This window comes from Teleopsis dalmanni, chromosome 1 (genome assembly GCF_002237135.1).
Source record: "Teleopsis dalmanni isolate 2A chromosome 1, ASM223713v2, whole genome shotgun sequence".
NCBI lineage: Eukaryota > Metazoa > Arthropoda > Insecta > Diptera > Diopsidae > Teleopsis > Teleopsis dalmanni.
Window position 1 is genome coordinate 50,557,632 of NC_051846.1, and position 12,283 is coordinate 50,569,914.

At 25.1% G+C, this 12,283-nt stretch overlaps 3 protein-coding genes across 5 annotated transcripts in view; all 3 read right to left on the reverse strand.

Moving 5' to 3' along the window:
* Positions 1–2,048: 2,048 nt before the first annotated feature.
* Positions 2,049–12,283, reverse strand: part of LOC119668416 (heparan sulfate 2-O-sulfotransferase pipe) — a 42,327-nt gene continuing 32,092 nt past the window's right edge. The window contains exons 1-4 of one of the 3 annotated variants that reach the window (XM_038077915.1): positions 3,321–3,491; positions 2,637–3,196; positions 2,413–2,567; positions 2,049–2,347 (exon numbers count right to left, since the gene is read on the reverse strand). In XM_038077915.1, coding sequence (XP_037933843.1) covers positions 2,148–2,347; positions 2,413–2,567; positions 2,637–3,196 — 915 coding nt within the window. In that variant the 5' untranslated portion in view covers positions 3,321–3,491 and the 3' untranslated portion in view covers positions 2,049–2,147. Of the gene's footprint in view, positions 2,348–2,412; positions 2,568–2,636; positions 3,197–3,320; positions 3,492–8,489; positions 8,667–8,761; positions 8,917–9,013; positions 9,574–12,283 lie in introns of those variants that run through there. The other 2 variants (XM_038077913.1, XM_038077914.1) reach the window with 2 other exon arrangements.
* On the reverse strand, positions 7,427–8,424 carry LOC119673243 (heparan sulfate 2-O-sulfotransferase pipe-like). Its single transcript, XM_038084486.1, has 3 exons — positions 8,421–8,424; positions 7,670–8,270; positions 7,427–7,594 (listed from the first exon to the last, which is right to left on the reverse strand). Exons 1-3 carry the CDS (start codon positions 8,422–8,424, stop codon positions 7,432–7,434), a joined length of 768 nt encoding a protein of 255 aa, XP_037940414.1. The 3' UTR covers positions 7,427–7,431.
* On the reverse strand, positions 9,931–12,159 carry LOC119673246 (heparan sulfate 2-O-sulfotransferase pipe-like). Its single transcript, XM_038084489.1, has 4 exons — positions 12,154–12,159; positions 11,531–12,090; positions 10,183–10,337; positions 9,931–10,106 (listed from the first exon to the last, which is right to left on the reverse strand). Exons 1-4 carry the CDS (start codon positions 12,157–12,159, stop codon positions 9,931–9,933), a joined length of 897 nt encoding a protein of 298 aa, XP_037940417.1.

The window sequence follows — 12,283 nt, forward strand, 5'->3', positions numbered from 1 at the left end:
AGTGACAAAGCATTGCATCGAAAAGTTTAAAATTCATTTTTTATAAATATATTCATACTTATATTAATAATATATATAATAGAAATATATATAAAATATATTTACAGAAATATATATATATTTTATTTTACATATTATATATATATATATTATTATTACACATAATATAAATATATATAAAATATATTTACAGAAATATATATATATATGTATTTGATATTACATATATATACATACATCTATATACAGTATGTGTATAAATATAAAACACAAACTATCATAAATAATTCGAATCTTCAGTAAAAAATGCAATTTCAAGTTTTGATAACAAATGTACAAATCATTTCAAGTGTAATTTATAGTCCCCAGTATTAATAAGAACTTATCATATTTTTTGTAATGAATTTATACTCACATGTGCATAAGTATATATGCTCATATGTAAGATATACTTAAATTCACAAAAAATTTAATTTGTACATTTGTATTGCATATTTATCTGTATATATCATATTTATATAAATAAATATTTGTTGTAAGAAATATATAATCATGTACAAATGTATCTATATAAATTTTATAATAATCATTGTCATGCGTGAAAATCTGTGAGTATTTTATATAATCAACACCAAAACATTGTAATAGAGGCTTATCTATGCACTGCCGTAGGGGTTTTTACTTAATTAAAAAAGTTTTTATAAATGTACAAGTGCATTTACTTAGTTATAAATAAAATATGTATTAGATACTCGTATATTAGATATTTCATTAAAATATTACACTATGCCGGTTATGAAATCAAATATTTTGTTCTCGATATCATAAATAAATTAAACATCAATACATGCACCTTGAACATAAAATTTTAAAATAAATTAATACACAAAATATTTGTAATACAATACAAGTGCATTAATATTAACTCATGTTTTCTTCTTTTTATCAAAAAACTTAGTTTGAGATTATCAAAGACAAATAATATTGACTGTTTTTTATTTTTTTATAACTATAACTTTTAACAGAATTAAAATAAAATCTACTCAAATATGTGTTGTTAATATCTTTTTTTAATTTATCCTTTCTCACATTGGAGTATAGGATCTCATTCATTATAAATGTAATAATTTAAATGTTTTAATTACTATTTATCTATAACTTAAGCATTTTATGAGTAAGTAAATACTTATAAAATTAAATTTAAAATTTACTCTTTATTAACTGCTTTAATTATTATATTCAAAATTCATTGCTTTAAGTGTTTTAAAAATTTTTATTATATTACTTAAACAACTTTATGGAAAATTTTCAAACAATTATTTTTTAAATTTATTATACAAAGTATTTGTTATTTAACGGCCTTATTATTTAAACTTTTTTAAATAAGTTGTTTAACTGTTCATATTTATAGCAATAATTTATGTATATAAATATGTATATATATAAATAAATGTTAATAAGTTAACGGTAAATACAATTTTTTGTTTTTAGATTTTTGTATTTATTTCCTAACTTGACTTGAATACATATATAATATCCACTTCATTAACTTTTATATTTAATTGTTTTTAAAATTTATTTTTACATACATACTTACATTTAAATACATACCAATCTATGTAAATGAATTAAAATAACTTAATAGAGCATTCTTTTAAAATTGTTTTTAAAATCATACTTACACTCAAATTCATATCTAAATGAATTAAAACAACTTAAAATTCGAATTTTGTTTTTTATTTTTTGTTATTTATTCAATTTTTATATATTAATAATATACTTAAGTTTTCTATGAAATAAAATATTTAACAATACATATATATTTTGTTCATTTTTTAATCACATTTTAAAATTTCTTTTAGTTCTGAGTATAAAATATTAAAAATTTTAACCTAGTACAACAGAGAACTATAACTTATATAGAAATTAGTCTAGGATTTATATACTTAACAATTTGTATAAAAATCAATATTTTTATACTATCAATTTTTAATAGTATAATAGAAAATATAATTAAAATTATGTAAAATAAAAAAAAAATTATATTAAAATGTGGTTTATATATATGAAAATGATAAAATTACATACAATATACAGAAAAGGAAGTCACACACTTTACATTATCCAAAACAACAACAATAACATATTTATTTTAATAGATTCACTTGGTTTGCAAGAAGTTTTTGTGGCAAATGCGTCGCCAGATATTGTTTATGTAATCTTTGGCGGCAAAATTGATAAAATTCAATTTCATTTGTAAAATTGCGTCTCACAATATCTTTTACTTTTTCGCTAACTGGAGGTTTGAAATTATTTTTATTGATTTTTGTCAAATATTCTGCACTACCTATAAATTATATATAAAAAATACTTTATAGTGCTAATTTCAAATATAAATAAGCATTTACTTACTGTCGTAAATTTCACGTACACCTTCAAAAAATCTTGGAACATATTCCTCTAATACTGATAACGTAGTATTTAAATCTTCTAACACACCAACAACGGCATATTGACTCTCTACGGCAAATTTAGCACGTTCTAGTGCACCCACAGTGTTAAAAGGTCTTTAAAAGAAATTAATAAAATTATTAAAATGAATCAATTTAAATCGCAAAAAAAATTTTATTACTTACGTGCATTCATACGCATGTCCGCAAAAAAATAAACTTTGCCGCCGATGATCACCGATACCCTCCACTGTAACGCCTTGTGTATAAGTACATTCTTGATCGCCTGACAAAACACATGTTTCGAAATCTTTCTTTAACCAAGCTGGATGGGGTAGTGGCAAATCTGGAAAAGCCGCTTTTCTTTCAACAAAGTACCAAGGAGCACGCACATAATAAAACCAACTGATTACTCGTTCAATTGGATCTCTCACAACGTTTATGTAAATGGGGGTGGGAAGATTAAATTTTGTAAAATTTGTATAACAGACATGTTTTATGAATACTGATGGTTCGGGTAATTCACTTATGACTTCAGCTAACTCCTGCTGTTGATCTTCTGCCAAACGTATTGTTTCCACCTTTTGCACAGCGTCACGATGAAACTGAAAATTATTACGTTCCGACAAGCGTCGCAGCAATTCCATAAAAGTCTGGCTACCAACTTTAGGTACCCGATTGAAAAATATTAAATCTAATTGAGATTTTCGCGTGTTATTCAAATCATTTACATTTAATGATTGCATCTGACAAAAATAAGAAAAAATCATAAATTTAACGATTGTTGTAAAATTTTAATTACCTTTTGAAGTAATAAAAATAAGTTACTGTTTAATAATAATAATAAAACTGAAACATTTTTAAACATACCTGTTGCCATTAAAATTGTGCTTTTAAAATATATATTCTCCGAGGTGATTGATAATTTGTTTGCATTTTCCAGTAGCTTTGCACAAGGGTAAATATTTAACATGCGGATAATTTGTGCATGCAAATATCATAAAGACGTTTTCATAAATAAATTGAATAATTTTATGTAATTGAATCTTTAATATGGGATCATAAAAATTATCAAGAATTTTTTATTAAAATAAAATTATATGTTAGACATAATTTTTTTTTTAACACCAAATTCGTTTTCAATAAGCTTCATTTCCTGTAATGCCAACAGATGTTTTTTATATATTTTTATATGTTGGCAATACTTGTAGGGATGCTAAATTTAAGAAAAATAACGATTTTTTGTGTGTAAATATTCTGTTTAAATATATAAATTAACAATTTTTCATAATAATTTAAATATATTACAAATAATTTATTGACTATAAGAGCTATAAAACAATAAATATTTAAAAATGTGACCTATTAAATAAAGGCCACATTAGTTTTTTTTTAATAATATTTAATGTAATATCATTTGATTTAATTGAAAGCTTTTAAAAAAGTTGCTCAATTAAAAATTGATTTAAAGTCTTGATTTAAAGGAATTCTTGAATTCCTGTATTCTCCTGATGAAGGTGAATTTGAAGAAATACGTGTGCAGATATATAAAACACAACATACGAAATAAAAGTTTAAATCCTAAAAACAAAACCGACTTTAAAATAATTTCGACGTAACCACTCAAAAAATTTAAAACAAAATTACAAAAAAATTGATTTTATACAAATTAAAAATGCAAAAAAAAAATCTACACAATTCAAATAGTTTATTTAAAATAATTTAATACTTTTCATTTACGCATATTGATTAGTTTACAATTTAGAATTCGATTTAAAAAAGTTGGCTATTATTTTTGCACAATATTAAGCAAAAAGAACGCAAATGTATGAGTTTCAGCTACAAATAATTTTTCTGATTATGTACATGCAACTTCATTACATATGCATATTTTACATTGTGAAAGAGGTGTGCAATCCATATGTTTTGGTGACACCATTTCAAGTACACATTTAAAAATTGTAATATTTTTCAAATTATTGTTAAAAATTTTGCTGATTGGCAACACTGATCACTACTCCTGACAATTGGCTTTGTGCTAGCTGTAACGCGATCGTGAAGAAAAGAGTTGTTGTTCGTTCGTAATATTAAGTGAAATAGTGGTCCTTGATTGCGTTATTTTTAGCGAAAGTGTAACTTATGTGTAAATTAACATTGTTTAATTGTTAATAAAATTGATCAACTATTAAAACAACTATCATTTAAGGAATTTAAATAGCAGTTATTTAACGATTTTTTCAAAATGGCGGACATACGAAAATATGTGCAACTTGTGTATGTGAGTGTGCAAATTCATGCATTTGTGGTGGCAATGAATGCACTGGTTTTGTGATGAAAGTTGTGATGAAGTTATACATATTAAATTTTAGTTCCCTTCTGATGAAATAGTTTTATATTTATAGATTTTTGCGTTCCTATTATTAAAACAACAAACATTTTGCTGGAACTTTTATTAATAAAAATCACTCAAAAAGAAAACAAAAACTTACAATATAGTACGTATTTTAAATGGTATGTATTTATTTTTATTTTTTAATTTTATATTATATTATAAACTTAATACTTTTAATTATTCACATAATTATATATAATTTCCTAATTTAAGTGCTAAATATTGTTTATACAAACGTTGCTTGCAGAAATAATAGAAATCATATTCATTTGTAAAGTTTTTGCGCATTAAATCCTTAACATCCGAATCAATTTTCGGCTTCCGATTGTTTCTATTACGATTTTGCAGACGATCAATGTTCACTGGGATAATGGAAAATAAAAAATGATGTTGTTGTAAAAATAACATTAAAAAAAGAATTTTATTGTAGTAAAAGAAATAGTAAAAGAAGAACAATATGAAAGTAGAGTAGGTAATAGGTAAGGAATTCAAAAATTTAAACACATTTATAGTGTTGTATTTGAATAAAGAAAGTAACCGATACCATTATTAACGGGTATCGGTAAATAACAAATTTTGTTGTGTTGCAATCAATTATAAAGTACAAAATTAGTTTTTAATTTAAATAAAAAATATAAAAAAATTGAATTTAACAATAAATATGTTTGGCTAAAGATTATATTAAAATAAGATAATAATTAGCACTTGATATATATTATATTAATCTAGGAATTCAAAAGAAAGCTGTTACTTTCCACATTAGGGGAAAGTTATTTTATTTTTTGAATGTTATTTATATTAAATTAATTAAAACTAATAATAACGATGATTTTTTCTTATTGAATGGATTACTGGCTTGATGGTTTTCAAAAAAAAAAATTAAAATGCCAATTTTTCGAGAACCGAAAACAATTTTAATTAAATTATATATAAATTGTACTGATTTAAGTAAAATTGCGGTTGCAAATGAAAATAACTCAAAACTCATTTATTGCATATAAGTAAGATATTCTATTTTTTTCATATAATTAAATTAAATTTTTAAAATCTTTACACTTTGCATTCAAGTAATGCTGTTATTGACAAAGAGAAATTACTATAATAACATAGTTTTTAATAATTTTAGTAAAAAGGAAATGTAAAAACTTATTTAATGGGTAATTAAAAATTCTTATTTATAAAATCTTATTGATAATTACAAATATTGAAATAAAAAAAAATTTTTAATAAATATTAATTTCTAAGTCAAATATAACACGTCTTATGACGAAAAGAAACTATTTTTAAGTAAGAAGGACTCGAACAATAATGAAGTAACAAAAACAAAAATTTTAATTAATATATTGAAATTTGACTGACCATACAACACTGTTTCGAGTATTGCCAAGTATTTGTCATGAGTGATCTTCGAATATTTCCTAAAAGGTCACTGACGATAAGTACTTGATAATACTCGAAACAGCATTGTATGGTCACCCAAATTTCAAAAAATTAAAAGTTTTGTTGTTGTTGCTTTATAACTGTTCGAATCCTTCTAATTTAAACTTATTTTTGGTTGAATACACTTAGTGGTTGGGTTAATAAAGTTCGTTCAAAAAATTATAACAGTAATACTTTTTTATGAAGGATTTTAAGTGTATGTATTCATACTCGAAAAATAAGATAAAAAATTCTAAAAAATATTTCTTATAAATCTCAATTAAAATTAAAGACGCAAGTAAACTTTGATATTAAAAAGGACGGAAAATCATAATAAAGAATGACAATTAAACGACACCGTCAAATATAAAAATAATTGAATTATTTATAACTTATATAAAGTTAGCTTATATATGTAATGTAATGCAAGCAGAATTCAGAGCATCGAGAATGGACAAAACAAATGGTAAAGAAAAAATCTTATTGTCTGATCTAATCGGTGGTTTTCGTGTAACAAGCTTAGGTTTATCAGAAAATCTTAATTTTAGAAAAATGACGATACTATGAAAAAGTGAGTGAAGCCTTATGATTTAGTCGCTTTTTCGAAAATAATTGGATGATTTCATTTTTTATAGAATTGAATAAACAATAATCAAAAATAAAGAAACTGGTTGTTTTTAATTTTATGCTAGTAATCCTATAAGTGAATTTCGTTACAATTTCAATTTTGTTTCGTTTTTGAAATATAAATTAAAGTTCTTTCATATGAACATATTTCATATAATGAAAACATGCAAAATAATTTCAAATATTTCGGGGGTGGGGATATGGTATAAGTCGCACAACCACTTTCCCCTTTATATACGGCATCAGAATAACCCTAGTCAAGCAAAACCTTTAATTATAAAATCTGTATTATATTACAAAAGACATATTTAAAAACTATACGATATAAGCATATAGTTTTGCTATATTTAACTTGTAATAAAAATTATAAAAATATGTTACAAGAAAATGAACTGTTATTTGAGCTATAAATTATTGAAAATACGATTATTTGTCAAAGAAAGGGCTTAAGTATTATTTAAATATTTAGTTATAATTTTTGCGCTTCATATGGAGAAATTACAGTATTATTTTATTGTTTAAAATGACACGATTCTTATATTTCTACTTACTGTTATAAACTGTTCTCGAATTTTTAAAAAATCTTGGTATATATTTTTCAAAAACTGTCAATGTTATGTTTGTATCCTCCCAGGTACCAACTACAGCGTAATCACGATCTACATTAAGCTTAGCCATATGTATTGCATATGGTGAATCAAACGGTCTTAATAGAAAATATTTGTGTTGTACATATATACATAAATAAATAGTACTTTATATATTATGTTTGCATACTTACAAGCAGTCATTGTCATGACCACAGAAAAATAAACTTTGTCTTTTATGATTTCCTTCGCGGTCATTGAAAGTATGTGGAACGTATTGACATTCAGGATCACCACTACGCACACAGTGATTGAAATCCTTTTTAAACCATTCTGGGGGTTTTATTTCACCATCAGGATTTTTATTAAAGTAAATGGCATTTTTATAGGCACCACGTACATAAAAAAACCAACTAATCATACGTTCGACGGGATCGCGAACCAAGTTTATATAAATCGGTTTTGGTAAATTAAATTTAGAAAAATCTAACCAATTACAATGCTCGATATAAATAGTTCCATCTTCCAAGTCGGCCACCCAGTTAGCATGTATGCGTTGCTCTTTAAATTTGCGGGTGCGTGGACTCCCTTTTAGAGGACCAACTGTTATCACTGTCATGTCGTTTAATGGCGCCATACGCTGTAGCAATTCCATTAAAGCCTCACTACCAACTTTCGTAGCACGGTTAAAGAATAAAACTTCTAAAGCGGCTCTTTTTGTATTATTTAGATGATCTATGTTGAGTGAATTCAGCTGTGCATCAAAATTGTTATGAGAGTCTATTGTGTTACTATCTAATAATAAGATGTTTAGAAGATTTAATGGAATGATTGTTTTATTTATATTAAAATATTCGTAAGTAAAATATGAAATGAGTGCAAGTAAAAAATAAATGTTAACACATCTTTAGAATTTTTTTATTTTTTTTATATCATTTTATAAACACATCTAAATGATAGAATTGAGCATTTATTGTTCTATTAACCTTTTGTGAGACTAAGAATCTTTTAAGACTTAATTAAAAAATTCTTTGGGCCTTAGTGCAAGATATTGTTTATATAATCGCTGCTTGCAAAAGTAGTAGAAATCATATTCATTAGTAAAGTTTTTGCGTATCATGGCTTTGACATCGTCATCAATATGAGGTTTTCTATGATTCCTATTACGATTAGTAATTTGTACATAATTTGCTAAATGTACATGTTTAAACATGTATTAAACAAATTTAAAAATAGTTTTAATTAATATATTAACATAGTGTTCGATATGAAATAGTTTGGCTTACAATAAAATACTTCGGTTGCATTATTGAAAAATCGGGGTATATAGTTTTCCAATACAGTTAATGTTATGTTTGTTTCTTCCCAAGTGCCTACAACAGCGTATTCAGTTTCCACATGATATTTGGCCAATTGTACAGCATAGGGTGAATCGAAAGGTCTATATAACGCATTAAGCAAGAAATATTTAACTGCCGTCTTCTTGTTTGATTATTTTTAATGATATTATTTTTAAATTATTTATTATTTTTACTTACAAGCAGTCTTTATTGTGTCCACAGCAAAATATGGATTGTCTTTTGAAATTACCACTATATTCATTAATTGTAAATGGAACATACTGACACTCAGGGTCTCCACTACGTACACATTTATTGAAATCCTTTTTGTACCAAGAAGCTGGTTTAATTTCCCTCTCTGGGTGTTTTCGAAACTCAATTGCATTTCTGTAGGAATTTCGTATATAAAAGTACCAGCTTATAACACGTTCAACAGGATCTCGTACCAAGTTTATAAAAATCGGCTTAGGATATTGAAATTCATGAAAATTAATCCAGTTCACATGATGTATGTAAACCGACCCATTGCCTAAGTCATTTATATACTTTACAAGAGTTTCTTGTTCTGGTTTTGGCATTTCCTTTTTCCCTGGTTGTTTTGGGCCTGTTCGATCTATGTATAAATTATTAGGCTTAGATAGTGCAAGCAGCAGTTCCAGCATTGATTCGCTACCAACTTTAGCACCCCGTGTAAAGAATAGTATTGTTGATTCTGACTTGCCAGTATTATTTAAATCATCAGGATAAAGATTTTCTAGCTGTATTTTTATTTTATATTTAGTAACTATATTTGTCATTTTAGTTTGAAAACTGACTCACAGAACACAAAACACTTAACTCACAAATGAAATGGTAATAGTATACAAACTAAAAAAATATGTAAAAAATTAAAACAGAAATATTTAGAAGTTAATTACTTCCTTCATTTCAACACTCAAAGTAACTTGAACAAATTAATTAATAAAATATAAATGAGGAATTTTGTTTTCGATATAAATGAGCCATCCTCTACAAATATTAGATACAATGCTTTGAAATTAAAAACAAGGAAAGATCAATTTTTTTTTAACTTTATGGGTATTTTTTATATTTATAATATATTGAAATGGTTATTATTATAAGTTTAGATCCTTAAGACTAATAGCTAAATACTGTTTATACAAACGTTGTTTACAAAAATAATAGAAGTCATATTCGTGTGTGAAATTTTTGCGTATCATTTCCTTAACATCTTCGTCAATTTTTGGTTTTCGTTTGTTTTTATTACGATTTGTAATCTTTTCATTATGCACTAAAATATTAAAAAAAAATAGGTGCGATAATTAAATTTTTGGTTTTTTACTTCATTTGCCAATTGAAACACCTACTTTCAAATACAATTTTTACACCTTGAAAGAAGCGTGGAATATATTTCTCAAAAACTGTCAAAGTTATGTTCGTATCCTCCCACGAACCCACTACAGCATAATCGCGTTCCACATGCTCTTTAGCCATTTGTATTGCTGCTGGTGAGTTAAATGGCCTATAAATTTTATATCGCTAATTTTAATAGGTTTTATGTAAATATACATATGTAAAAAATATATATATTTAAAAAAATGCGTTACTTTTAAATTCATTTAAACATCACTTACTGTCGCATAATATTACAGATATTTTACAAATGGTAATAATATATAAAAATATAGCTCAATAATTTTTTATTATAAAAAAAGACACTTCTAAACATAGCTGTATTAAAACGGGAATAACACTATATAAAAACTTCATTTTTGATTAATTACATCAACATCGGATATAGTAAATGGTATTGAAATGTTTATAATTAACTATCTAATCTATCTAATCAAAATTATGCAAAATTAATATCACAAAAGACATTTCCATTTTAGCAGTACAGGGAAAGCTCTTTTAAGTGTATAGCAACAGATCCAGTACAGATCCAACTTTTTGTTCAAAATAATGTACCTTCTATAAAAAGTACAAACTGTCCATTTATGAACTTCAGTTTAGCAGAGCTCTTATTATCGACATTAAAATAACAAATCTCCAATATTTAATTTAATTTAATTTAATTTTGCTAAAAATTGGAAAGATTAAATAATATTAAAAAATTAAAAATAATTCTAATTTAGTTAATTTTTATTTTTAATTAATTTTATTTCATTATATCAGTTGCAAATAAATTCAGTTGCTGAAATAATAATTTTAAGTGAATTCTAACATATTGCAGCTAATGGTCCGTTGATATACAAATATATCTCATGCATGTGAGTTAATCCAAACACTAATTGTTATTAAAATAGATTATATTGAAAAATAAGCAATGCAATTCAAGTGTTAAATACGTAAGAGGATCTTTCAGATAAGAGTTTAATATAAAAATTTAGAGCATATTGTGTTTAAAAAATTTTTTTCTATTGCTAGATTTAAATCTTTTCGAATACTCGGACATCGTAGTGAAATTTCGTTGAACTAATATGAATTCATACACCAAAATACAGGTCTTAACCTTTCTTTCTATGAATTTTCTATGAATCTTTCTATGAAACCTTTCTATGAATTAGGCATTTAATATAATTATAAAAAAATAGCATTATTGCTAATATTATTGATTATTACATTAAAATATCTGTGTAGATATGCAAAAGAATGATATATTATCAGTAGAAATTATTATTATATATATAATAATAAATATAAGCTATAACTTACAAACAATCCTGACTATGTCCACAGAAAAATAAACTTTGTCGTTTAAAGTTGCCAGTTGCATCAATGACAGTGTACGGTACATATTGGCATTCCGGATCACCGCTGCGTACACAGAAATTAAAGTCTTTTTTATACCACGCAGCGGAACGAGTTGGTTTCTCTGGATCTTTTTTGTATTCAATAGCATTTTTATATGCTCCTCGTGCATAATAAAACCAAGATATAACACGTTCCACAGGATCACGTACTAAATTTATATATATTGGTTTTGGCATATCAAGGTCTTCAAAGTCCAACCAGTTTACATGTTCAATGTATACAGATCCATCTTCCAAACCAGAAACTGTTTTCGCTAATTCACGTTCTTCTCTAGGTTCTAATTGTCTCTTAGTTGGTCTTCTTAAACCTTCTCGTTCAATATTCAAATTATTGAAATCTTCTAGTTTATTAAATAATTCTAATAGAGATTCACTACCAACTTTAGCGCACCGATTAAAAAATATTACATCGATTTCAGCTTTACGCGTGTTATTAAGCCTATGGGCACTGAGTGAACTCAGCTTTAATAAGATCGATGAATTGCTTATTACTATTTTTTTTCTATCTTATATAATAAATGTCGCACTCATTCTAATATTATTCAGACAAATTGCAGCAGAAGTTAATAAGCGAATTTTAATAAAGTTATTTTCTTAGAAATTTTAAAATTAATTAGATGAGTTCAATAAGAGAATAAAAATAAAAATAAAAATG